The sequence below is a fragment of the Microcebus murinus genome, chromosome 23 (assembly GCF_040939455.1).
Source record: "Microcebus murinus isolate Inina chromosome 23, M.murinus_Inina_mat1.0, whole genome shotgun sequence".
Lineage (NCBI taxonomy): Eukaryota > Metazoa > Chordata > Mammalia > Primates > Cheirogaleidae > Microcebus > Microcebus murinus.
The window spans coordinates 27,493,762-27,521,434 of record NC_134126.1 but is presented as its reverse complement, the minus strand read 5'-3'; the positions used below and the strand labels follow the sequence as shown (position 1 = coordinate 27,521,434).

General features: G+C 52.6%; 1 protein-coding gene across 1 annotated transcript in view; it reads left to right on the top strand.

Annotated features, from left to right (window-relative positions):
- Window positions 1-2,918: 2,918 nt before the first annotated feature.
- MAPKAPK2 (MAPK activated protein kinase 2) overlaps window positions 2,919-27,673 on the top strand; it is a 45,418-nt gene continuing 20,663 nt past the window's right edge. Inside the window, exon 1 of the mRNA XM_020284317.2 lies at window positions 2,919-3,218. Coding sequence (XP_020139906.2) covers window positions 2,934-3,218 — 285 coding nt within the window. The 5' untranslated portion in view covers window positions 2,919-2,933. The remainder of the gene's footprint in view (window positions 3,219-27,673) is intronic.

Below are 27,673 nucleotides of genomic sequence, written 5' to 3'. Positions count from 1 at the left end.
CCAGGCTAGAGTGAGTGCCGTGGCGTCAGCCTAGCTCACAGCAACCTCAACCTCCTGGGCTCAAGCGATCCTCCTGCCTCAGCCTCCCAAGTAGCTGGGACTACAGGCATGCGCCACCATGCCCGGCTAATATTTTCTATGTATTTTTAGTTGTCCAGCTAATTTCTTTCTCTTTTTAGTAGAGATGGGGTCTCACTCTTGCTCAGGCTCGTTCTCGGACTCCTGAGCTCAAACTATCCACTTGCCTCGGCCTCCCAGAGTGTTAGGATTATAGGCATGAGCCACCACGTCCTGCCCAACAGTTTATTCTTTAAGAAGAGTTCTCATACATACTATCTCATTTGAATCTCAGTCAGCCCTGAACGTAGATTTTATTATCTTTCTCATTTTTCGGATACAGAGAGAGATTAGCAGCTTGCTCAACGTAACTCAGCTGGAGGACGAATGTGGATTCAGCTTATTTGTCTCTAGATTTTTCCCTTGCGGCTTGCTGCCGAAGAGGCAGAAGGAGCTTAATCTCCTAGCCTTGTGGAGAGAAGTACAGGAAGCCCCCAGTGACACTGCAAAGAAAACAGACCAACTCAGACTCCTGAGCAGCCCCAGACCGTGGACCCCCTTCCATCTGAGACAGAGCCTGAGCAGTTGGAGCCTCCCTCCCACCTCACCCCTGCATTCCTCTCTCAGTCCTGGGCATCCCCTGTGTGTGCTTCAAGAAGGTGACAGCAATACTATAGAACGGGAAAGGTGAAGGTGTTTTCCAATCCGCGTGGCCTTAGGTAGTGTCTTTGTTCTTGAATATCCAGGGGAATCCTGGTAGCTGTCTACCCATATCTACCCTCTGGCCTAACAGGAAGCTCCTGGTTGCTGCAGACAGCAAATCCCTCTGCCTTGGGCTCCCAGGTTTGTGCCTGCCATTCTTGTGATGCCGTCCACTGCTACCTGTCTTCTTCCCTTCCAGATTAACACCATCCCCCACAGCAGGGCTGAGCATGGCACCTGGTACACAGCACTAAATAAATGCTGCTTCAAAAGAGGGGCCGGGTGCAGTGGCTCATGATGCCTCTCGTTTGTAATCCCAGCACTTTGGGAGGTGGAGATGGGAAGATTGCTTGAGGCTGGGAGTTTGAGATCAGCCTGGGCAATGTAGCAAGACCCCATCTCTACAAAAAATTAAAAAATTAGCCGAGCATGGTGGTGCACTCCTGTAGTCCCAGCTACTGGGGAGGCTGCGGTGGGAGGATTGCCTGAGCCCAGGAGCCGGAGGCTGCTGATCAGTCACTGCACTCCAGCCTGACAGAGCAAGACTCTGTCTCTAAAAAAAAAAAAAAAATCTGCGTTAGGGCCAGCTCTGTCCGCTCCCTCATTCCTGCCTCCATGCAGGACAGATGGCTTCTGGGAAAGGTGAAGGAGGGGAGAGGTCCCCGCACATATGCCTAACCCACCTGGTCCCATCCTTCTTCTTCAGGATGCTCTCTTCTCTCTGGGGACTTACCAGGGGCCATCTGTGGCCATAGGTCAAGCCTCATTCTCTAATTTGGCTTTATCAGTAATGAAGCTGAGGTTTTGTCCTTACCTATGTGGTTCCTTTGTCTTATTCCTCAGCTGCTCTAGCAGTCAGAGGCTGGAGGTCACTGGGGTGTATTTGATGATCACCCCCAAACCCGGCAGAATGAGTACAGAGGCCTCTGGCAGCTTACATTCAGGGCCTCCACAATCCCCTCCTTGATCAGGGCTATGCTATGGGCCCAGCCAGATCCCGGGTGTCTTCCTCAAGAGACACAGGGCTAACCTGGACAAGAACTAGGCTTCAAAAAACCCCACTTCTTATGGCTGTATGTTCAGGGACTAATTTTTCCACGTGGAAATCAGAACCCATTGCTGAGACCTCCCCCGTTTGTTACATTGTCTCTTCTGATCCTCTCCACACACTGTGAAGAGGTACTGCCGTTCTTCCCATGGCGAGAGGGAGCAGGGCTGGTTCAGGGTCGCAGGCCGGGGCAGTGGCAAAGACTCGTGGGAATTCAGGCAGCCTGAATCTCAACCCATCCTCTTCCTACCCTGTATGCTTTTTGGTTATTTACATGAAAAAAATGTTCAAAGGTATGCTTACTAAAGTGCTCGTGGTTACATAATAGTATATTTTTACTGAAAAGTAGCAAATCTATGAGAAAAGAAATGCAAGACTCAGAGGAACATGTCCAAGAAAGTATTAATATTTAATGCGCATTTGCCTCCCACCTGTCCCCGGATGAATGGCCTGCGTAACTCCAGGTCACCGCTGAGGCCTCACCTGGCTGGATGCTTACCAGTCATTCCTCTCCTTCAAAATACACCCCCTCTCCCACCCGGTTCGCGGCTGCTGTCTAATAGATGAAGGCAACTGGAGAGAAATGTGGATTTTCTACCTGAATTGCACAGCTACTTTTGCACACCTCTCCCTTCCCTTTGCTTGGCCCTAGTTAAGAACGAGGATCTTCTTCTTCGCCTCCTCTCCCTGTCCCCCAGGCTGCAGCCCCGGGCCCCAGCCACCGCCCTGCGCGCGCCGGCGCCCTGCGACCTCCCCTTTAAGGCCCGCCCCTCCCCCACACCACGCCTCCCGAAGCCCCGCCCCCGGCCCTCCCCTTTAAGGGCCGGCCCCGGACGCAGACGAGGCTGTGACGCGGCCGGCGGCCCGGGCTGGGTTCGTCGTCGCGCGGCCGCTTCCCCCGGCCGGGCCCGCCGCCGCGCGTGCCCCAGAGCGCCAGGCGCCCGGGGAGGGAGCAGGGCCGGTGGCGCCAGCGCGCACGGCGGGACCCACGGAGCCCCGCGGCCCGCCGAGCCTGGAGCCGGGCCGGGGCGGGGCCGCCGGCGCCAGCCCGGAGCAAACTTCGCGGCCGGGCGCGGGGCGGCGGGGGCCCCGTCCCGGGCCGGAGGAGGCGGCGGCCGCGGGCACCATGCTGTCCAACGCCGCGGGCCAGGCCGCGCCGGCGCCGCTCCCCGCCCCGCCGCCGCCGCCGCCGCCGCCGCCGCCGCAGCCCCCCGCGCCCGGCCCGCCGCACGCCCCGGCGCCGCCGCCCCCGCAGCAGTTCCCGCAGTTCCACGTCAAGTCCAGCCTGCAGATCAGGAAGAACGCCATCATCGACGACTACAAGGTCACCAGCCAGGTCCTGGGGCTGGGCATCAACGGCAAAGTTCTGCAGATCTTCAGCAAGCGCACCCAGGAGAAATTCGCCCTGAAAGTAGGTCTGGGCCGCGCGGGGACGGGGCTCCCGGGCGGGGACGGGGCTCCCGGGCGGGGACGGGGCTCCCGGGCGGGGACGGGGCTCCCGGGCGGGGACGGGGCTCCCGGGCGGGGACGGGGCTCCGGGGCGCGGACGGGGCTCCGGGGCGCGGACGGGGCTCCCGGGCGGGGACGGGGCTCCCGGGCGGGGACGGGGCTCCAGGGCGCGGACGGGGCTCCAGGGCGGGGACGGGGCTCCAGGGCGCGGACGGGGCTCCCGGGCGGGGACGGGGCTCCCGGGCGGGGACGGGGCTCCCGGGCGGGGACGGGGCTCCCGGGCGGGGACGGGGCTCCCGGGCGCGGACGGGGCTCCCGGGCGCGGACGGGGCTCCCGGGCGCGGACGGGGCTCCCGGGCGCGGACGGGGCGCGCGCCGGCGGCGGACCCTGCGCTGGCGCCGGCTGTCGGGGCGCAGGGCGGCCGCGGTGGGGCTGTCCGGCCGGGGCGCCCCGGGAAGGGGAGCCCGGTGCGCGGCTGGGGCCGGCGGGGGAGGCCGGGTCCATGGGGACCGCGCCGCCCGGACCGCGGTTCCGGTCACCTCCCGGGCGAGAGTGCCGGGGACACGGGAGGACCCCTGGGGACTCTGCCATCCTGGGGTTTGAGCGGGTCCAGCCGGGCGGGGACGGCTGCCGTGGGGACCACTTCTGCTAACTCCACCCCGCCTCGAGGAGGCGGTTTTCGGGGGCTTGTGGGTCTCCATCCTCGCCTCCCTCCTCCTCCTCCTCCTCCTCTTTCTGCGGGCACAAAAGGCCCATTACTCATTGAGCCGGTTGGCCGGCTGGTTTGGAGAAGTCGGATCGCAGAGGTTTATTTAACCTCGCTCCTTATTTGGGAGCCGGAATGTGTGATTTCACTTCCCCGGGCCTCGCGAGGGCAGCCGGCTGTGCCGCCTTGGGGCGCGCCGGCCGGGGAGGTGGAGGCTGGAGGTTTCCGCGGAGACGCCGCCCCCCGCGCGCGCGGGGGAGGGATTGTTTTGGTCCAGGGGCAGGCCCCCTCCTACATCAGCGCCCGGGAGGCTCCAGATGGGAGGCCGGCAGGCTCCGGCGCGAGGTCTGCGGTTTCCATAGCTCCATTGATCGCTGTAAACCGAGTGTGTGAACCGCGGTGGAGCCGGGTGCTGATCCCGCAAACCGGAGCCGGCCACTTGCGTCCCCGACCCGGGCAGTAGGACGAAACCTTATCCCTGAGCTAGGGAAACCCAGCCTTTCTTTCTTTTTTTTTTTTTTTTCCTTGAACGGGTGGTAGGAGGAGAATGGGGATTCAAACGGGGATCCCCACTTTAGAAGTTACACAGCATGGACTTGGGGTCTGATGAGTTGGGTGGACCCCTAGTGAAGTGTGAGCCAGTCAGTCGTTCAGAGTCATCAACAAGGTTTTCTTCTTACTGGTTTGAGGTGAAACTAATCTCTAAAGGTGACACCTAAGGTTTATTTACCCTGGGCTGTCTTAATGATTGGAGGAAGAAAAAAATGCTTCCTGTGTTATGTTTTTCTCTTCCCTTCAACCCCCACATCTAGCTGTATTTCAGTTATCAAATACAGAACTCAGATATGAGTTGTGGGTAGAACTGTTGGAATATACAGTTGGATGTAATAAAAACCAGGCACTTCGGGGTTGTAGAGGGCAAACATGTCCGATTTCTAGATTTTTAAGGCCTCTAGAATCCTTTCTCCTTGCTACTTTCATACTCAACACTGCCAGACTTCTTTGGTTAGTCTCATAACCTCTTGCTGTGGTATCTCAGTTATTGTTTACTGTTTGTTGACTGTTTGAGAGGAAAAATAAATCAGTATCTTGAATGCTTTAATATTTGTGCCTTAGAGTTCTCTTTCCATCCTCATAACTGAGGGAGAGGAGGGCTGTTTGGAATGACGGTGGCTTTGACCTTGAGTGAATACAGTTTGACCACAGTTAACCTGTACCGTTGAGCGACATTCTTTCCAAGAGAGTTTTCTAGCCTCTCTGAGGCACCATCTGCCTTCACTCATCAGCAGTCTGCGGACACTGGCTGTTCATTCTCTTGAATAGTTGCAATATTATATAAAGACTTCAGAACAAAAGCCCTCACCTTCTCCTTATTCTATTTAATAGACACACAAACAGAACCATCCTCCAAAATGCTTTTGGGTGGCACTCCAGATTTCTGTTGTACTTAATAGTAGGAGAGAGGTTTGGATATTTTTCTCCTTTTAATAGTTTTGAAAGGAAAAAATCCAGCAGTATATTAAATACCACTCGTAGCTTATCCTCAGGTCAGAAGTGGGCGAAGAGTGGCGTCAGAGTCTGCTTTGACAGGCAGCCTGCTCCCAGCTCTTACAAGTTGACTCAACTGTTAAATTGCAGATTCCCCACACATCTTTTGTGTTAAAACTTAATAATAGAGGAAGAAAGGCATTTGGAGACTGACAGCAGTGTCAACAGCGCTTCCATATCCAAATGTTGGCTAAGACATAACTACAGCTGTGGGGGCAATCTGGTTCAGAGAATCCTGTTCCAGAAACACACCAAAGAGATTTTAGGATCTTGAAATTTGATTGACTTTAGGTGCTGAGTAGTGAAATGATTTTTAAAGCCAGGAGTCTGGATTATAAAGCAAGAGGGGAAGATGTGGGGCGGGCAGGAGGGTTTACCCCATGGGAAGGTGCCTGAGAAAAAGGGAGGGGACGGCTACTCTGCACAGTGTGCTGAGGCCACCCCTGGGGGTCTAGGGCAGAGCTGCGAGCCGGCCGGCCGCCTGGCCTCTGCTGGGGTTCAGAAGGCTGCTGTCTTGCAGTCCTGAGAGTTGGTGGGAGCTGGTGGCTGTCCGGATGCCCTGCTCTGACTGTGGTCTGGTGACCTTTTAGCCCTGCTAAGTGAAATCAGTGCTTAAGAAATGGTCCCAGCTCACCCTGCTGCTTTTCTCTCTCCGCCTCTGACAGCTAACATTTAAGTGCTTTTGGTGGGTGCTGTGACCTCACCTCACCATCTCTCCTGGCTGCTCTTGCTAAATTCTGAGTCATACTTATACTTCCTGTCAGAGTGGAAGGGACTGGAGAGGTCATCTCATCCAGCCCCCTCAATTTGCAGATGAGAAAACCAAGGCCCAGAGTGGGAGAGTGACTTGTTCAAGGTTAACAGCCATTCCACATGTCGGAGGCAGGATTGGAACCCAGGTCACTTGACTCCCATTCTCAGGCACTTCTCAATTCCTAACTGTAGTGACTCTGGAGTGCCGGGAGCCTAAGAGGTATTCTCTCACCTTGGGCCCTTCCTTGACTGTCAGGGAGGAGGCTGGGTGGGTCATTTGCCAGTTCCCCAACAATCCCAAAGTTGGAGGGGTAGCTTCGAAACCAACTCTGCAGCTCCATGAGGTTTGGACCTGCTGTAACAAGCTTTTTTACTGCTCCCTCTTTTTCTAGGGAGTTTTGATAGAAGCCTTGCTTCTTATTTTCTGTGCAAGAACATGGGAATTCTATTAATTATTTCTTTGATAAGGATACCTCGTCTCAACCCACTTGTGTATTAATTGGTTGTATTCACTGTGGGGTTCCTCAGCTGCTTCCTGCTTACTGTGTCAGAGTGACTCTTAGGTATTAGCTGAACAAATTTAATTAAACCCCCGTATCATTGTCCATCTCTCCTGTGCAGCTGTGATTAGGTTAAGCATGTTATTGCTTTGCTAAATGTAGAGTGTTGTCATAACTTATCTCTGTTTATCTTTCCATTGCATGGATTAGAGAAAACCCGATCCTGGAGTTTCTTCTTCTTTTCATTTCTCCAGCGGTCCCCTCCCCAGGTCATGTAAGTGCCACTGCAGTGTGGCTTCCTTTGGTGTCCAGAAGGAGAGATCTTGGAGCCTCTCGTGATTGGTCTGGACACTGTTGGAGGGAGGAGCCAGAGCTCCCACATGCCCACAGCGCAGGCACCACCTTCTGTCCTGCACTCCTCATGCTGGCACCTGCGGAGAGCAAGACAGGTAGTGTGGCTGGGTGACAGGCGGCGTCCCAGGTTGGGGTTTGCTGGATGGAATAACAAGGTGAGGAAAGTTGCATTGGCCAAACCGTCCTCTTTTATGTCACATATAGTTGCATTTAGTTAATAGTTTGCTGAGTATCTACCATAAGCTTGATTGCTGGGAGGATACAGATGTAAACAGTGGACTGTAAAATTTTGAGAGTCAAGAAACCTATCTGGAGAAGGTGAAATTAACACATGTGGGCTAGGACTGCACCGTCCAATGTGGTAGTCACTTATCTACATGTGGCTGTTTAAATTAAAATTCATTAACATGAATTAATTAAACTACATTAAATTAAAAATTCAGTTGCTGGCCGTATTTCAGTTGTTCAGTAGCCATGTATACAGTGTGGAAGGACATTTTCATCCTTGCAGAAAGTTCTGGTCTTTGTGGGTCTAGGACTAAACCGTGTGGTTGGAAATAAGGCGCTTTGAAAGAATGGCGTCTGTGAGCACTCAGGAGCCGAGGGAGGCTTAGGCTGGGGTCAGTGGGACATTGCTGGCTGCAGCTGGGAGCAGGGCTGGGGGGGGGGGAAGAACAGGAGATCAGGGTGCCCAGGTGCAGTGTGGCTGAGACTCAGAATTGAACCTAACCCATCTTGTGTCAAAATAGGTTTGAAGGTATTTGGGGGGCATGGGAGTTAGATAAAGAAAGGTTATCTATCAGTCACTGGGGTTGAGGCCTGTGGATTTTGAGGTTTCTGGTTTCAGAGACCCTGTCCCTGCCTCCCGTGGGAGAAGGCTCTGGCCCCGGTCCTGACCCCTGTCAATTGCAGCAGAGCTCTTGGCATCCACTGAGGCAGGATCAAAGCCGGGTCGGCTCATGGTTCTTTTTTATTGCGAATTCTGGGCTTTGATGGAGCTCGAGAATAATCGCCAGCTAAGATCTGGAATCAGTGGGTGACAGGAGGGGAGAGAAAAACAGTCTTAGGGCCTCAGGGCCAAATATCGGTGGGTGTCTACGAAACAAAGGGCTCCTTTTTGGAAGGATGAAGGTGTTGGATCCATGGTGGAGATGTTTCCACTACTTGGGACCTGAGGGGTTGGGCCATCAACAGCTGATTATTTTTCTTGAGGAGCAGGTGCAGGAGACTAGGAGGAGGGCCAGGAGGAGCCTTAGTACTGCAGGAAGCAGACTTAATCCCTGGCTCGTCCTGGGGCTGGGGGAGGGGCCAAAGCTCCCATCACCAGCAGAGCCCAGGAGTGTGGGGGTCTGTGCCAGGAGGAATGTCAGCCAAGGTGGGGAAGAGCAGGGCACTCGTGGCTGTGTCTGAGCTGTTTCATTCCCAAGCTGCCCTGCATGCTGTGAGCTGGGATTCTTCCTGGTGGCTTGATGTCTGGGGCACAGGATTCCCACTTTTCTGCCTCCCTCTGCTCTGCTTCAGGCCCTTCCAAGGGTCCTTTGAGACCTCTTTTTTCCCTTTCTCCCTGCATTGTGCCTTTCCAGGTGGCTCTGTGTGCTGGAGGGAAGTGAGTGGGCAGGGAAGAGTTGTTCTTTGAAGGAACTGCAGCTGCTCTTGGTAATGGTTTATGGTCCAGTGGTAAAGGGACCCACACCTCATAGCAACTTAGAGCCCACACCCCTTGGTCCTCTTTCTTAACTCGTTCCCTCTTACTGAGGAGGAGGCGGGGCTGGTGCAGAAAGGTTCCATGGCACCTGCATGGTCTTACGTGGGGTCGGCATCTGAGCCCTGTCTTGGGACCTGGTTCCCTGGGACCTGCTCTTGGTCTGGGTTCCTTTGGTTTTTTTGGTTGCTAAAAGATTGTAGACCTGGCAGGGCAAAACTGAGCTCCATTCACCTATCAGCTAGGATCTTTCCAAATAGGTCACCTTGTAAATTAGTAGGGGAAAGGGGCCATGCCACTGGACAGCTTAATATACACTACTTATATACCCCAAATTATACTGCTGTGTCTTTTTCAGTCTTTAGGAAAATACTGATATTTTGTATTTTAAGATATATATATATATATATATATATATATATATATATATATATATATATAAAAGATTATAAATATGTACAAATGAGCTTGTTACCATGGGTTATGTGCTAGATAAAAAAGCAAAAAGAATAAAAAGGAAAAAAAAGGTTCTAGTTTTGGTGCCTTGCTTACTAGTCGTGTGACCTTGAGTAGGTCAGTTCAACGTTTCAGACCTCTGTGTGCTCAGAGGGTCGGCTCCGGCAGCTCCTTGGGCGCTGGCGGTGTGGGCAGTAGCCAGCGGTGCAGGAGGCCAGGCAGGGTAGCTTGCTGGCTTGCTCTGGGTCCGACCATCAGCAGTATTTGGGCCAGAGTAGATGCCCCTTTCATAGCTCACTGCTGGGCTCATTGCAGCCGGTATCCAGTTCATTAATAATCATCCCCGACGCTGCTCCTTCTCTCGTAAGAAGACTGGGAAAGTGTTCCAGCTATGACTCGGCAGAGGAGAGGGCTGTGTAATTCAGCCGGTTGTGTATCTTCTCTCCCCTTGACATCAGAAGAGTCTTAGTGTGGTGATGGTGTAAGGTAGAGATGAGGAAGTCTTTATTTTCCCTACCCTGTGCTGCTTTCTCATGCCAAGTTGTGGAGCACACAAAAGCTGCTGTGACGGCCATGCGGACAGTGTGCCCCGTGCAGGGGCATCTGGTGATGGGGTGAGTGAGGGTGGAAATCTAGCGACTGTCCACCTGCCAGGCTTTGGTGTGGGTCTGAGCCCATTGAAAGGGATGCCTTCTTCTAATCCACCCAAAGGTGTAGTTATCGACTCGGGGTTGTTTCGAGGTGAGAGCTGGGGTCTGATTCCCAGAGCTGATGAGGGAATTAGGATTTCCATCCAGGTACCACTCAGCTTCCCAGGTAGGGCTGGGTAAGAAGAGATACAGGAGTCCAGGGAAGCAAGAAGAGAAGGGAGGGGATGCCTGGTGATCTCTGTTCCCTTTCCTCTTCTTCCTGCCTACTTGGGTTAGAGCAGTTTGCACCTGGAAGTTTGCACTGTGGGGTCCCGTGTACCAGGCCATCAGATTTGGTGGGAGGAGGAAGAGAGGCACAGTAGGAAGGGACATATGGGTGGGCACTGCCTCTGGCAGGGTAGAGTTCTTGGGGGTCTTCATATCCTTTGATCTAGTAAACACCTCTGTGTGCCAGCCGGCAGGTGGTGGAGGCTGGGACCTAGCCTCAAGGTCAACCCATATTTTTATCTGATGTTCCCCTCCCAGGCCTGCCAAGCTATGTGTTCATTCCGCTAGGAACCTGAGCTCTCCAGAAGGGTCATATGAAAGGGCATCTTACTCTTGAGGGACGTTTCCAGACATCTCCGTGGCCAGCATCCATCCAGACTCATCCAGGAGGTGAAGAGTAGTGGCCAGAGGCGGAAGCTAGCGGCCGCCTGTTGGAAGGCTTGTCTGTCTCAGAGAAGACAGGGAACAGAGGGAGCGCACTGTCATGCCTTGTCTCTGGCTTATCTCCACCATGATTCTTTTGAGCCTGAAGGAAAGGTGAAATCTCTCCAGTCCTGGGCAGGGGCAGGGCCCAGAAGGAGATCACCTACTGTCCCCCTGCCAACTCCTCCAGCTTCATGCTTGCTCCCATGGGGCTCCTTGCCGTCCCACTTGTGCACAGGCAGATGATCGAGTTGATCACTGTGCTGCCATTTTCATTGTCCATATTGTCACAAGGCTCCTGGCCCACACCAGACCTTTGCAGCCTGGCCTCCAGCCCGGGGCCCAGGACTGTCACCTCGGCCCCTATGCCCTGACAGCTAAAAATAAACCTGCCACTGCTGCAGTCTCCCCTCCCAGCCAGGCCCCGATGGCTGTCCCGGTCCTTCCTGCCACACTGCTGAGCTGTTTCTGTCTCTTTTCACCAGTGCTCTCCCTACTTTCCCCTTTCTCTTCCAGCCTGAGCTTGGTAGGCCACGGGGGCTAACTCACTCTTCCGTGTGCGGGGAGATCCACTTTGGTGGTTGGTGCATCTCCAGGTGTGTAGATTTATGTGTGCAAAGGCTCTGTGAGGCCGCCTTGCTCATTCCCCATTAGGGAAAGGGTCTGAAGAGGGCGATCAGCTCATCGGAGGAGATTAGACCTTCTCCTGTGCTTGCCTTCAGCCCTGGCTTCCTGCGGGCTTCACCTCCGAGCAGGCCTCTGCCAGAAGGTATGTGGGGATGAGGAGGAGGGCCTGCCTAGGCATACTCTGCCCCGGGCCTTCACCCTGCCTGCCCTGGGACTGAGCATGCTACCTGCCTTCTCCTCCTGCCCTGTTGATAAGTGAAACTCTCAACCTCCACAGTGTGGGGCTTCGGGTTACCAGTGTGACCTCATCTCGTTGGCTTCCAAGAATAGCTGGGCCCTGGCTCTCGGGACCTCCTTCCTGAGTCAGGCCTATGGCCCTGTGGCCCTCCCAGCTCAGCCACCTGCAGAATGTCACCGATAGCACGGGTCTCTTCTACCTCCTGATTGTAAGGTGCAAAGGTATTGATCTCTGTCCATTGAGGTGTGGCCCCTTCCTTTGCTGCCCACGGTCCCGGAGACCTGCAGAGCAAGGCGAGGAAAGGGGCTCAGGTAGCTAGAATATCTGCTTAGCTGATAGACACTGGGCAGGGTATTCCCTTCCTTTTGACCTGGCATTCTCTTCTCTCTGATTTTTCCAGTCCCTGGATAGGAGTTGGTACTAATCATGGCATAGGAGGGTACTGCGTCTTGTTTTCTGGGATTAGGGCATATTAGAGGAAAGGCCTGTGTGAGGGAAAGTGATAGGAATTGAGGGGTAGGGCTTGGGGAGCCGCCTGCCTTCAGCTAGAGTTCTATACCCAGACCAGGTCTCCACGGCCGCCTTCTCCCATCTCTCCCCCGGGGCCTCATTTCCTCTGCAGGGAGAGATTTATCTGCCAAGGCCCATTGGCCTTTGGAGGGGAGGAGCTGGGTGTAGTTGCTAAGAGTTTATTTTTAACTCTGACAGAAGGAGCCCCTGTCCTTGAAATGACTGTCCCCTCTCTCTCCTTTTCCCTATCCCAGCCTCCTTCCTTGGCTTCTGTGATTCCTAGAAGAGGACTAGTAGGATTCTAAAGGCCAGGCTTCACGGGAGCGGGGGAAGGGCAGCCTCTGTGCCTGAGGAATCTGCGGATTGCTTGTGCAGAAGCTCAAAGGGTCTTGGGGTGGGGGAGGGGAGTCCTGGGCACCGGAGGTCACGGTGTGTGGAACTTGGAGCATCCTAGGAATGCAGGTGGACTGGTGAGGAGGCCACGTGTGCCCTGGATGTGCCCTGGAGCTTGGAGCGGTCTGGCTGCTCTGCTGCGCTGGAGAGCCTAGCAGGGGACCTTTCGTCCTCCCTCTCTCTGTCCAGGCACCCGGGTCTCTGGCAGAAGGAGGGCCACAGGAAGAAAGTGAGCATGTACAGTGAGCTGCTCTGTTGACGCTTACATTTATAGACACGCCGAGTGCTTGATTCCCTCTGCCAATCTCACAGGCATCACGCCCGCAGAGCCTACCTGGGCTTCTCAGTGACTTCATACCTTCGCGGCCTTCTTCCCCTGGCGTGCTCTAGTGACCTGTGCTCTTAGAGGGGGGGGGGGCGGCAGTGCCCCCTCTCCTGGGTCACAAACTGTCCTCCTGACTTCATGGACTTCATTGAGTCACCTGGGCTTAGATTCTTTAGAAGAAAGTAAAATTGGGTTTGAGGTGTCATTAGAGAAGGAAGGAACGGAGAGCAGTGGTGGGGGTGGGGTGGGCAGTGGACACACGTGACCTGCTCGGAGAGCCCTCAGCGTGGAATGAAGGTCTTGCCCCCTCAATTCCTTGGCGTGCAGCGGGGGATTAGTTTACCTAGAGCCCAGCTCTGATCATGCAGCCGCCCAGCTTACACCCGTCAGTGAGTTCCTTTGCCTGCTTGAAAGCATGAGATACCCAAATCCTTCTTAGATCTGGCCCCAGTCTGTATTTTTGCTGAATGCATGCGGCTTTCTTTCAGCTTAAGTGGCTTTTGTATGTTGTTTCCTTAACAGGACTCTGCTTTCCCACCCCCACACCTTTGCATCTATCCATCCGTGTCTTCTCTGTGCCCCTCGCGCTTCTGTATCTGCTTATTCTCTCCCGCAGGAACGCTGCCCTTCCAAACCCTTTCCCATCGGAAGTGGGCATTCCCATCCCTCCCTGTCAAACGTGCCAAGACACTCTTTCCTTTAATTTCACATTTTAAATGCATCTCTCCATGTGCAAAATACTTAACTTAGATATTGGATTGGATTGCAAATTCTTTTAAAACCCACATCTTTATTATTTTTGTATCTTCTTATTTCCATGTAGTGACTATATGCCCTCATTTAAAAACATCGGTAGAGTATTTCGGCACTGGGCGTTATAGTTAGCTGCCCTTATAAGAAAGGTATGATAGGCCGGGCGCTGTGGCTCACGCCTGTAATCCTAGCTCTTGGGAGGCCGAGGCGGGCGGATTGCTCAAGGTCAGGAGTTCAAAACCAGCCTGAGCAAGAGCGAGACCCCGTCTCTACTATAAATAGAAAGAAATTAATTGGCCAACTGATATATATATAAAAAATTAGCCGGGCATGGTGGCGCATGCCTGTAGTCCCAGCTACTCGGGAGGCTGAGGCAGAAGGATCACTCAAGCCCAGGAGTTTGAGGTTGCTGTGAGCTAGGCTGACGCCACGGCACTCACTCTAGCCTGGACAACAAAGTGAGACTCTGTCTCAAAAAAAAAAAAAAAAAAAAAAAAAAAAAAGAAAGGTATGATAACTGAGTAGTAGTGGCTGCTACCTTCTGTGAGTACAAAGTAATCCTCAGCGTTGGGGGCGTGGCAGTTGTGGGACTGGGACAGTGCTGGGCTGAGCTCTCTGAGATGAGCCAAGGGCATAGTGAAGGTCCCCCCCCTAAGTGTCTGCTCCTGTTCTCCCTCCCATCTGCTGAAAAGCCGCTCTTGGGACAGTCTTCTGGGCATTTCTTCCCTCCACCCACTCGGATCTGCTGACTCAAGCGGGCACCTTTCTATTTCTGCTAGCGGAGTTCTCATTCTTGTAAGGGCCCTGACCACAGTTTCCCACTGATGCTCCGTCTCCTCCCTGTTCCAGGGCCCCTCCTTTTCCTGTTCAGTTATGGAGATGACCCTTTTGCCCCTTGGAGAACTTCAGCAGAGAGAGGGACAGATGTGGAGCCCGCCAACTTTCCTACAGCTCTTGGCATTTTCTAGATAGCTCCAGACACAGCGGAGACACACAGATGCAGTCCAAGGTTATCTCCCTGCTGGCCCTGTGCCCGTGTGTTGCAAAAGGGACCAGCATTGAGCACCAGGTTGCCAGGACTGAGGTCAGAGGTTTGAACCTTGTGAGGCTACCTAACTCCGTGCCATTACAGACCGGCACAGGACAGAGAACCTGAGACTGGACTGGAATCTGAGAGACCTGGCTTCAAACTTGAACTTTACCTGTGTGGCCGTGGGCAAGTCTTAGATCCTGTCTGGGCCTCCCCGAGTTTCCTCACTTACAAATCAAAGGGACCAGACTTGACCTCAAGGACTCTTGAGCTGAAGGCCTTTCTTCCTCACTGTTGCTACATCCCACCCCCATTGGGAAAATGTCCCGATGGGGCTGAGAACCATCATCTCTGTCCTCAGTGTCTGCGGGACAGTGTTATCTCACCCTTCTCCTGACTGCAGTATTTTTATTCATTCTGCCAGTGTTTATAAACGTTTGTTTTCCTCCATGTCTGCCTCCTGTCTTCCCTGCTGACTGGCCATCAGGAGGCCCAGATGGCAGGATTAGTCTAGAATGGAAGAAAAGTCAGGGTCATCCTCTTGGGTTTAGACCCCTTTAATACCTCTGCTGAATAAGATGAGAGGAATTTAGAACAATGATTCTTTCTAGCAGCTTAGACTAGACCCCTGCCTTTCTAAGCAGGATTTGCCTTAGGTTGCCTTCTCCCCCACTGAGATCCAAAGCAACTTGCTACTCAAAGAAATTAATTAGTAGTGCCAAGAATGACTTTTGCAACTTCCCTAAGGATAGATCAGAACAGCAGATTGAATTTTATACATCTAACAACAGTCTTCTATCATTCAGATCACTGTTGGAAGTTCAACAACTCTGTGAAGGTGTCCCAGATACGTAACAAGTCTTCATTGAACAGATACTATGTATCTGGCATGGTATTAACTGTTTTATTTACACGGTTGTTAATCCTTAAAATAATACTACAAAGTGAAAGTCCCCATTTTATAGAAGAAGAAACATGTTCAGAATAATTCATTCATGAGCAGTTATTTCTTGAACACCTGCTATAACTGCTAAGTGTTATCTTAGGCTCTGGGGATATGTCTGTATATAAAACAGACTAAAAAACCCCCCAAAACAAACAAACAAAAAAAAAACTGCCTGCCTGCATGCAGTTTGCATTCTAGCAGAGGAAGACAGACAAACAATGAGTGGCACAGCTTGTCAGATGGTGCTGGGAGTGTATGTGTGGTGTTGCAATTTAGGCAGTGAATTAAGGAAGGCTTCACTGAGAAGGTGATATTTGAGTGAGTGAGCCCTAGAGGTATTTGGTGGGGGGTGTGGGCACCAAGTAGAGCAATAGCAAGGGCAAGAGCCTGAGGCCATTGGTGGTCAGAGTGTCTAACTCCAAAACCTTACAGCTCACAGTATGGCCTCACTAATAGTTCTTCGTGACTCCATTATAATTCGGTACTTACAGGACCTAGCAGTGTATGTCTGATCATCAAATATTTATGGAATACTTATTTTGTACAAATTACTACAATGATAAGAATAAGTTGTAGGTCCTGCCTTTGGGAACCTACAGTCTCTGTGTGTATAAAATGAATGGGGAAAAAAAAAAAGACTTCTCAAAATCCAGGTTGTACCCTTTCACACACTTTCCCATGTGACCCTCGTAGGCCCAGGTCTGGTTCCTGGTTTCACGTCTGAAGGAGGAGGTTCAGGAATGGGGGTAGGATAAGTGTCAGAGTCGGGGCAACCAGGTGGCCAGTAAAGGATCCAGGGACACATGATGGCTCTTCAAGGTGGGAAGGGGTCCCTTTGCCTAAAGTGGGCAGAGGACACTTCATGGACACATACCTGTGACACACCCAGGGGAGGGTACAGACAAAAATACGGCTGGCCTGATGGTTTCTAAGGAGACACGTGAGGGATGTCACTGGGTGCTCCCATCTTTTGTTTGGCCGAGGAGGGAGAGATGATGTCTCCCAGGAATCCTTCTGGTAACAGGAAATGCGTGGGACTTGGTGTCGACAGACCGAAGCACAGAGCCAGGGAGGAGCCACAAGGGCAATGAAAAAGAAATGCTGGGCCGAAGCTGTAGCAGAGGCTTTTTTATCCTCCTCTATGGCCCTCGTAGGGCTTCTCTCTTGCTCTGAAGAATTGCATCCTTCTTGTGTTTAGCCCCCTAGGTGGAGGAGTGGCCGGCCGCACGCAGGGGACAGCGGGCTCTCCGGCCCCAAGCTCTGGCCATCCTTGCGTCCTGCGTCTCAGGGCCCGGGAGAGCAGCGGTCAGGGCGCAGGATGGAGCCGACCGTTGGTGCAGACGGGGACGTGAGGCAATGAGTCAGGTCTGTTCCTGAACATGGGCTGTGACAAAGGAAATTGCAACATTTTTTTTTTTCTTTTTATAGAGTTAAGGAGGGGGAAAACCATCTTCCAGTAAACTTCAGAAAAAGTATCTAGTCTGCGATGGGTGGTTTATGGCCCCTCCCCCAGCAATGCTTTGCATGTGTCTTCTTTCATCCTGTGTCCCCGTTCACACCTTCCAGTCCCAGTTTCCTCTGAAAGATTATGTCTCTGCAGCTGGCTAGCTAGGTGTCCAGAGAGGGAAGCTGTCAGTGACCTGCACAGAGGGCACCTTGAGAGAGCATGTCCCCCATTGTCCCCCAGGCGAGAGAGGTCTGTTGCAGCAACTCAAACCTGGAAGGTTGCTGGTGACCTCTCTCTCGATACCCAGAGCTGTTTAAATACAGACAGGTGGTTCCTGACACCCACCTGGCGTCCCTTGCTGTGGCATCGCTCTGTGTTCACATGGTATCCAGAAGGTTGAAGCAGTACTTGTTTCTCAACTCAGATAACCACCTTGTCGGTACAGAGTGTGTCTAGGCAGAAATCAGGCTGGAAGGCCACACATGTTAATCTGGAGTCCTGGGTCTTGTCCGATTTTGGCCTGTGTGTTGTAACTGGGCAAGAATCCAGTTGTGTTTGGAAATGTACGGATAATATATTTTCCTGATGAAAACTTTTGAGGTCTGGAAAAGTAGCGGAACTACTTTTCTTTTTTTTTTTTTTTTTTCCCTCCTTCCTCAAGATTCCTGTCCTCTCCCTCGGATTGCTCTATTCCAACACAGCCAGAAAAGTTCCGGTACAAATCAGCTTTGAGACTCCAGCTTGGGATGCTCTCGATCATCCCTGAGAATGAGGGCTGCTTCTCTGAGGAAGCTGGGAAATGGCACGAGGGGTCAGGTTCTGATCGATGCCCAGGGTGGGGTGATGTCTGCTGATATTAATTGCTTTCTTGAGCAAAAAAGAGTAAGGTGCTCAGGGGTGAGAGTTTGTTCAGGCTCTTTATTCCCTGTACCTGTCACCTCTGGCAGGGCTGACACAGAGCTCCTCCTTTCCTGCTCTTTTCTCCGAATTTAATCTCCCTGTCATCAGGGAGGTCTCTTCAGGCTGGAGTTGAGCTAAGGGAGGGTGAGGGGTGTGGGATGGAGGGGCCAGAATCTGCTTGCTTGCCTGGATCCCACAGTGAGCGTGTACACTCTCTTTCACAGGAAGCTGTTCTGGCCAATGTGGTAGCCACTAGCCACATATGGCTCTTAAAATTAAGTAAAATTTAAAGTTCGGTTCCTTAGTAGCTCTAGCCACATTTCAAGTGCTCAGCTGGTGGCCACAGTGTTGTGCGGCACAGATAGAGAACGTTCCGTCATCGCAGAACATTCTCTTCGTGCAGGATTCTGAGATAATCATTCTGTACCCTGGTAAAGATTTATCTGAGCTAGACGGGGATTTGTGGAAGGGCATGACAGGTGAGAGAACAAATAGAAGATAACCATTTAGAAAAGGATCTTGAAAAGTATTTGGCTTTTCTTGTTTAGGACTACATCCTAGCAGATGGTCATCTAGCCCAGCGGCTCCCAGACCAGGATAATTGTCAGAATCGCCTGTGTGTGTAGCATTTCAAGACGCAGATTCCTGGGCACCACTCTTTGTATTGCGTTGGGGCCAAGACTCCACACAGGTGGCCATCAGGAATGTGTATTTTTGGTATGTTCCCTAAGTGACCATTATCTGGATTTGGCAACCACCAATCTAACTCGAGTGAGCTTATCCCTTTTCAAGAAAACCTTACCATCAATAAGACTTCGCTGTTGCCTGGCACAGTGATGCGCAGGTGTAATCTCAGCTACTTGGGAGGCTGGGGGAGGCTGGGATGACAGCCTCCCAAGCTATTTTGGGAAGATCACTTGAGACCAGGCTGGGCAGCATAGTGAGACCCCATCTGAAAAAATAAATAAATAAAATGGGAATAATTATGCCTACCTCTCAGAGAGGCTATGAAGCTGAGATACAGCCGTGTCTAATCTGTCCAGGGGTCCTGGTCCATGTCCTACCCTCAGAACATATCCAGGTGCTGACCGCTTCTCCCCACCGTTACTAGGACTGCGTGGTCTGGGCCACCATCTTCTCACGCCTGCATTGCTGGCGGCCTTCTCACTGGTTTCCCTGCTTCCACCCTTGCCCCCTAACAAGCCTGTTCTCCACGCAGCAGCGAGAGGGGGCATCAACAGAAATTGCTATCGTTAAAGTTCTGTGTTTATCGAGTCCAAAATGTGAGTCCCCGACTTTGCGAAATGCTGTGGCGCTCATCGCATCTTCCAGAGCCTCACAGAATGCATCGCCTCCACCCCGCACTCAGCCCTCGGCAGGTATGCCAGCCCAGCTGTGCCGCGGTCCCTGCCACCCAGAGTGCCGGACCTGCCATGGGCTCTCGGGAGACGCAGAGACGCAGCGTCGTTCCCTGTCTCCTCCCTGCTGTCAGGCTTTGCCGGGAGGCCGAGGGAAGGTCTGAATCCCAGTGGCGCCCGACAGGGAGAAGCAAGGGCCGTTCAGCCAGTCCGGGCCGTGTGCACCTGCTGCTGCCTCTGCCCTGCTCCAGAGGGAAGAGGCCGTGTCTCTGCATGGCCAACACTTGCTCTTTGAGGGCACCGACCTGGTTTTCTCCAGAGGCGCTGGGCGACTCAGCCATCCATTCCCCATCAGATGCGACCACAAGCATCACTTCTGTTTAGAGACTTCGGGTAGCCCCCTCCCTCCAGGGCAGAGCTCAGACTCCTCGAGGACGTGGAGTCCAGGCGAGCTGGTTTGACCTTTCTGCCCTCTCCCTTCCAGGAGGTCATTCCTTCCCACTCTGCTGTTCCTTCGCCTGCTGCCCCGTCTTCTCTTGGGCTTTCCGTTGGTTCATTCTTCTGTATCCTTTCTGGTAGAATTGTATTCATCCTTTGAGGCTCATATAATTTTACTTACCCTCCCACACGAGTGGGGGTGCATCCTGCCTGCACGACGGCTGTGACCTTGAATGACAGTCCCTACCGTGCTGCCCGCTAGACTGAGCTTCTCCAGGACAGGGGTTCCCTCATTCGAGTGATGTCCCCAAGTGCAAGCACAGTGCCTGGCACCTGGCTGAGGAGCAGTCCCTGCCCACATAGGTGGATCGGTCTCCTGCCTGTCTGTCTGTTTTGGGTTCTGCTGAGGGGAGCCACAGGGGAGCTGGTGCCCCTTTCCTGGCACCGCCACTCGGTGGCCTGGAGCTGATGAGAAAAGTGCCGTTTAACAGCTGATAATTAGCAAGAGCGGGGTGTGAGGCTTGGCTGCCTCAGAGGCAAAACTGGTATTTAAACAATAACCTTTTAAAAATAAGGCATCAGCGTGTAGGAAGCAGCTACTTCCAAACGTGACCCCGCCCAGTTAGAGAAGGTAAGGGGAGTGATGAGTGGAGCTAAAGAGATCTCTGAGGCCTTGAGAAGAGACGGGGAGAGGCGGGGGTGGGGTTGGGGTGGCTGTCCGTGGGAGCCGGAAAGGGACCTTCACGTGTCTGTTATCTCGGATGGGGGGGGCTGGCCGGGGCGTGGGTGGGAAGTGCTTCCCCAGGAAGGGCCATTGGTGGTCTCTTCTCCTCTCAGTCTGCACAGATTGGACTCATTTGGCCAAGGGGGCAAGAAGAGAAATTGGGAGAATAGGCAGGAGTAGATTGTTGGCCTTTTCCTAAGGCGATCAAGCGCACAGTTGTGTTCGGTGGTGGGCAGCGACTGTTCAGTCCTGCCTGGTGGTGTCTCATCTCGTCTGCTTGTGCTCCTGGGGGTGGGAGGGGAGAGCTGACACCAGGGCCCCCTTTCCTCTAGGTCAGAACCAGCGCGGGAGGAATTCCCCAGCCTCTTGGTGGCACCCAGACGCTAACCACAATCTCCTTCTCTGCTGAAGGGGTTCTAAGAAACAGGCGTGGTAGGAACAGTCCACGGCTTCGGAACACGGGGACCCTGCTCACGAGGCAGCGGCTTCCTGCAAGGGGCGCGGGGCGTGAGAGCAGTGGGTGGGGGGCGCCTGCTTCTGTGCTCAGCTGCAGAGGTCAGTGGGAGGCACCTTGCAGGCTTTGCTTCCTCATGAATGAAGCAAAAAGCCCACCCCGGAAATCACAGAGGAGGAGCTGCAGGCTCACCCCGGAGCACACAGGCTGTATGTTTCCAACCCAAAGTTAGGGTCTGTCAGACAGTTTTCCTTTGGGGATAAAGGGAGTGCTCCAGGAGCAAATCTGGGATACGTATATGAAAGTACTGGAAATTCTGAAGGTTGATGCCGTTGATGTCTGAGTGTCTCCCACTCACTGTTACCTGGCTCATGATAGGAGGAGGGCTGGGTGAGGACGGTCCCTCGGCCTCCTTGCTGGTCAAGCTTGGTCGGCCTTCCTGCTTTTCCTGGCCAGGTTCTTTGCTGGAATCAGTGGTGGCGGTGGCTGGGCTCACCCAGCCCGCACGTGATGCTGATGGTGGTGACTTCTCACCGACTACAGATGTGTACAGTATATTCAACGCAGTCACCTGGATACCCTTTTTCCACTTATAACCAAATACAAAATAGTGGGTAAGGTCTTGGATAGGAGAGGACTTGATAAGGGAATCAAACCGGCGGGCTCATCTGGAGGTCCCTTGGTGACACAAGCACAGGCGATCCACAGCCCAGGTTGGCTCGAAGGGTGTGCACAGGTTCAGTTCCTTTTGTGGAGTTCTGATGGTCCTTGCAGAAGCTTTGTCACCTCTCGAACTGAATAATGAAGATGCCGCAAGTGTGTGTGTGTCTTTCTGTCCATTTATTGGTTCACTGGAAGTTTATCGAAGGGAAACATACAAGCAAAGCATTTCTTACATACTCCACATGGTAGAAGAGCCATGTGCAGGCGCCGGTGAGCAGGGAGTAAGGAACCGTCTATTTCTCCACGCACGACGCCAGTCAATCCTGAGACGCTCCGTGATCACACTAATCGGGGAACAGTGTGCAGTGCCCCTTACCGTAGTAAAGGCTTGGAGAAGTTCTGCACTAGAAGAATCTGTTTAACTTTGTTTAACCTAGTGCTTCTGACACATATAGGATCCTCTTTTTACTTAACCACTTAATAACGTCCCACGGAATAACTGTTTGAGAAATGGCAACACAATCTTGCTCTGGGAGGACTGTCCCGGTGATTCAGAGAAAAAGTCACCCGATTCTGGGTGAGCACAAGTTGGAGAGGTTTGAAAAAGGTGTATGTATGTATGTCTGCCTGTGTGCTGGGGGTGTGGCAGGGAAGGGCCCCTGGCAGGTGGCCTCTGTTGCAGTTGGCACTGTCTGCATCCCCGTTGGCTTTGTGCTTCTGGACAGGCTTTTGTCCTGGCTTGAAAATACTCAATAGCAGCTACATCTGTCACGCCTGGGAAGCAGTAATTTGCGGCGCTGGGGGTAAAGGAGCAGCCAGCGGACACCCCTGCTTGAGGCCCCGGCTGCTGAGAGCTTGTCAGTATTGGAGAAGGGAGGGGCTGGTGATCTGGAGGCAGCTGCTTGCTAATCCTAGAAGTGGAGGGAGCAAGATTTAGCTCCCTCATCTCTCTGCGTTCTCCTTTTCCCATGGGGCTTCCAACGGGGGAGATTGTGTTGACCCTCGAGGGGACAGCCAGGAAGAAGCAGGTGGGCTGGATGTTTTCCCCTCTCCCCACCAACTGAAGGCCGTGTGGAGGGGGGACCAGGGCAGAGAGACACTTAGTTCTCCATTACCCAGGGGAGCTGAGATGAAGGAATTTCGGTTTAAATTTAAGGAAGAATTCAGAATTGTGAACTGGATTTACTGAAGTTTGTGAAGTTCTAAAATTTGGGAATCCTGGCTTTAGAATTGTTTTCGGACCATTGGTAGCGGAGTGAACACTAAGCGCTTACCTGCTGACCCTCCAGGCCAGAGGCAGGTGGCCAGAGGTAGGCGGAGTGATTGGTCCCACAGGTGGCCAGCTCCCCGAGCTTGGGCCGCAGCGCCCTTCTGGTGCGGCTGTTTCTAAGGAAATCAGCAACCGGGAACAAATGGGAATGTGGGGTGGGAATCAGTCACTCTTTCTGGGGATTGTGCACTTCTGGTGTCTGGAGACCTCAGTGTTATTAAGGCAGGGCCAGCCTTTCCTATCTCTGTCTGCTCGTTTGATTGGTTGGTTGATTGAATGTTAAAGGGCTGCTTTCCCCCTTGTGGCCTTTCCACAGGGATAGGACTCAGTGCACCCCCAGCCAGAGCCATGTGAGGTGTCCTGGATCCCCCAGCTCTTCCGCTGCCTCCTGCCTTCCCTCAGCCACCGCCACAGAAGCCTAGAGCCCCTGGGGGGGATGGGGGGAGGGGCGAAGCCAGTCCCTCTGACCCTTGCCCTTTGTTAGTGGGGAAAGGGCAGATGCTGCTCCTGGGTGACCCTCCCCCCACCCCCACCCCAGGAAGTCTGGGTGGTCCAGCGTTGGTTTGGGAAGCAGGAACACTAGCTGCTGCTGCCAGCTGGGGCTGCACTGGCAGACTCCCAGGCTCCAGGTCTCTGGGGGGAACGAGCCGCTCTGATGCCCACGAGCTTGCTGTGGCCCCCAGGGAGGGAGCCCTTGCCAGGAACCTCTGAGCTCACTGTGGTGGGGTGGGGCAAGGCCGGAGAGGGCATGGGCAGCAGGGGAAGAGTACGGGATGACTCCCTCCTTCCCCCATCAGCTGGGAATGCATCACCGCTGCTGGGAAGACATTCAGGCCACCTCTAGACAAATTGGTCATTACGGAAATTCTTTCTTACCCCTGGGCGGGGCTTTACTTGTTCCGAAAGGAGTCTTCCAATGTGTTCCATTCTAGGTCCTGGTGGTGAACACTAAGCACTTACCTGCTGACCCTCCAGGCCAGAGGCAGAGCAGTGTCTGAGCCCCATGGCTACAGTCCCTCCTGTCCTGTTCTCCCCTCACCTGTTGTTCTGATGTCCCCCATCAGCTGGGCAGACCTTTGTGGTTCTAGCAGGTGCGTGGGCGTGTGGCTGGGGGCGAGGATGGCACTGCACCCTTGTTCTCCTCTTTGGGCCTCTCCTTTTTGGGCCTCCGTTTCCTGTCATGGCTCTGCTTGCAGCTGTGGCACATCTGGACCTAGGCAGGGTGTCCTGTTGTCCTATATAATGAGATTCCCAGATTTCCCTAGGTGATTGGCCACAGTTATCCCAGGGCAGAAGTGGGGTCTTCCTCACTCCCAGAGACTTCCTCCAGGCTGGCCATTCGGAGCCTTGACCTCTGAGCAGTCTGCCCCAACTCCCCCTTCCCCCAGGGAGAATGGTGGGCGGGACCTCCCGCCCGAAGGTTGCTTTTGATTTGTGAGTTAATGGTCTTTGGTTTGAGAAATAGACATAGCTCCCCCTCTTCTTTAAGATGTCGCGCCAGAAGCATAGCAGTCTCTGGTTTCCTTGGAAACCAGACTGGCAAAGGCTGAGACGGAGGGGCTGGTTATAGGCACTGAAACCCAGGAGGGGTTTCCCGGGTCCCCGTGCTTTTCCAAGGAGCCCACATGGTGTAGTCAGGGTCTGGGTTGCAGTCCTCACTGCCGTCAGCGGGCTGAGTGACCTTGGTGAACGTCTGCACCTCTCTGCACCTTACTCTCCACCAAGGTGCCTGCGGTGGGGATATGTCCCACTGGGATTCTGTGCCCCAGAGACCTGGGGTGTGTGTGTGTGTGTGTGTGTGTGTGCGTGTGTGTGCGTGTGTGTGTCGGGGGGTGCCGGTGGGAGAGGGGGCTCCTGCTCACCGGTTCGGTGCTTGCTGTGGCTAATGTGCAAGGCGGGTAGTCCACATGCAGGCAGTGGAGAGTTGCTCGTACCCAGGCCCTGTCTCTGAGGACACATGGATAAAACAGCAGGCTCCTTGCCTTGTGCCTGTGGGAAACCAGCCGGGGCTCGCCGGAGCTGCAATTGCGTCTCTGCGTTCTTCGGCGCCTGTCTAGAAAAGTGGTTTCTGCAGATGCTGGGAATGGCAGGCTGTCAGAGCACATGGAGATCCTTCCAACAGATCCTCTCATTGTATGCCGACCCCTCCAGCCAGTGCCAGAGAGGGGCGGGGGCTTGCCCTGACCACACAGTCAGATAATGATAGAGCGGGTCCTGTCGGAACAGGAACGCACGGCAGTAAATGTGCTAAGACAGCCTCTTGGCTAAGATTGCCTGTTCCCAGGTCAGTCTGGCATTTTGCAATTCTGCCCTTGAGAGGCCCCTGTGTTGGCTGAAACCCAGCCCTCTTCTTCCCCTTGTGCTCTCCGTCCACGGCCTCCCGGCCACCTCTTGTTTCCCTTGTGGTGCTCCCACCTGCTGTTACTTCCTCTTCCCCGAGACTTTTTATTGTGAAACATTTCAGATGTGCAGCAAACTTGAAAGAACTGTGCAGTGAGTGTCCATATACCCAACCGCTAGGTTCTACCATTAGCCTTTTACTGTATTTGCTTTTCCAGGGCTCTTTCCATCTTTCCATCTCTCTATCCATTTACCAGTCCATCTTATTTGGGGATGCATTTCCTGGTAAGTTGCAGGCATCAGTGCATTTTACCCCCAAACATTTCAGCATATATAGGCATTAATTAGACTTCAATATTTGTTCTTACATTTGTTTTATTTTTTGGTGGTAAAATTTATTTAATTGTAAAATGCACAACTCTTAAGATATCATTTGATGAGGTTTTTTTTTTTGTTTTTTTTTTGAGTCAGAGTCTCACTCTGTTGCCCTGGCTAGAGTGCCATGGCATCAGCCTAGCTCACAGCAACCTCAGACTCCTGGGCTTGAGTGATCCTCCTGCCTCAGCCTCTCGAGTAGCTGGGACTACAGGCATGTGCCACCATGCCCGGCTAATTGTTTCTATGTATATTTTTAGTTGGCCAATTAATTTCTTTCTATTTATAGTAGAGATAGGGTCTCGTTCTTGCTCAGGCTGGTTTCGAACTCCTGACCTTGAGCGATCCTCCCGCCTCGGCCTCCCAGAGTGCTAGGATTACAGGCGTGAGCCACTGCGCCCAGCCCATTTGATGAGTTTTGATATTAAATAAATGCCTCTATCTGTGCAACCCTAACCTCTGTTCACATACAGAGCAAAAAATTTTATTACCCTAGTAAGTTCCCTCATGCGCCTTCCCAATGATCCCCACACCTACCCCCTCGCAGGTAATTACAGCTCTGATGTTTTTTCACCATAGATTAGTTTTTCCTGTTCTGGAACCTCATATAAATGGGATAATTGGTATGATCTCTTTTATGTGAGGTTTGTCTACATGGTGACACATATCGGTAGTTTGTTCCTTTTTATGCTGAGTAGTATTCCATTGTGTAGGTATAATTTGCTTGTCCATTCTCCTGATGATGAACCTTTCGGTTGTGTCCAGTTTTTGGCATGATGAGTAAAGCTGCTATGAACATTCTTGCACAAGTCTTCTTGTGGACATACTGTTTTCATTTCTCTTGGGTAAACACCTAGGAGTAAAGTTGCTGGGTTCTAGGAGGCTGTTACTTTTTGTTCCTCTCTGACTTTCTGCCCTGCCCTCTCATTGTACTCTGCACCTAAGAATGTGAGTCTTGGAGAGTGCCTTGTTGCTCATCGGGATGGCTCTCCTACCCAGTGTCGGGATCTCCTTGAGAGCCTGCCTGCTGCCCTCTACTTGAATGTTTCCAAGGCTAGAGATCTTACTACCTTGCAAGGCTCCTACTATTGTGGGATGGCTCCTGTAATTTCTCCCTTGAGGAACCACATGTGACAAGTCTAATTTGGTCCCTTTTCTGTGACAGCCCTATAGAATTTTAGGACTATTATCACATCCAGTCTCTCAGTTGCTCCTTTAGGGTTTTCCTTCTTCTTTTTTTTTTTTTTTTGAGACAGTGTCTAACTCTGTTGCCCAGGCTAGAGTGCCGTGGTGTCAGCCTCGCTCACAGCAACCTCAAACTCCTGGGTTCAAGCGATCCTCCTGCCTCAGCCTTCCGAGTAGCTGGGACTACAGGCATGCACCAGCATGCCCGGCTAATTTTTTCTATATGTATTAGTTGGCCAATTAATTTCTTTCTATTTATAGTAGAGACGGGGTCTCGCTCTTGCTCAGGCTGGTTTCGAACTCCTGATCTCGAGCAATCTGCCCGCCTCGGCCTCCCAGAGTGCTAGGATTGCAGAAGGTTTTTCCTTCTTCAGGCTAATCACCCCAGTTTGTTGAACTGTTTGTCATGTGTCATGGTTCTCAGATCTTCTATATCCTGGTTGTCCCCCTTTGGAAGTTTAATATTCCTTTTCAAATGTGTTGCCCAGAGCTAAGTGCTGTATTCTAGATGTGATCTAGATGTGGATTCTAGATGTGTGAGAAATACAGAGTGTGGTCGGATCTGGATTCCTGTCTTGATCTAGGTATTTGAGTACCCCAATGGTACTCAATACCCAATGGACTGAAGGTGTTACCTTTTTGGCAGCCACATCATGGCATCAGATCAGATGACTTAATGTTTGAAAATATACCGCAAATCTAAGGTCATATTAAGATACTCATTCAGCTTATAGTCATCTAGAGCCTCTGATATTAATAACATTCATTGTGTACTTTCTCCTTGCCATTACCTCATTTAATCTTTGTCACCACCTGATGAGAAAGATACTGTTAAAATTAACTTAATAAAAACTCTCTGGTTTAAAACAGGGTTTCTTAGCTTTGGCACTATTGACCTTTTAGACCAGGTAAGTCTTTGTCATGGGGTATTGTCCTGTACTTTGTAGGAATTAGCAGCATCCCTGGCCTCTACCTGCTAGATGCCATTGCAACCATCTGTCCATCCCCCTAAGTCGTGACAATCAAAAATATCTTCAGATATTGCCAAGTGTTCCCTGGGCGGGGGGGCACACTCATCAAA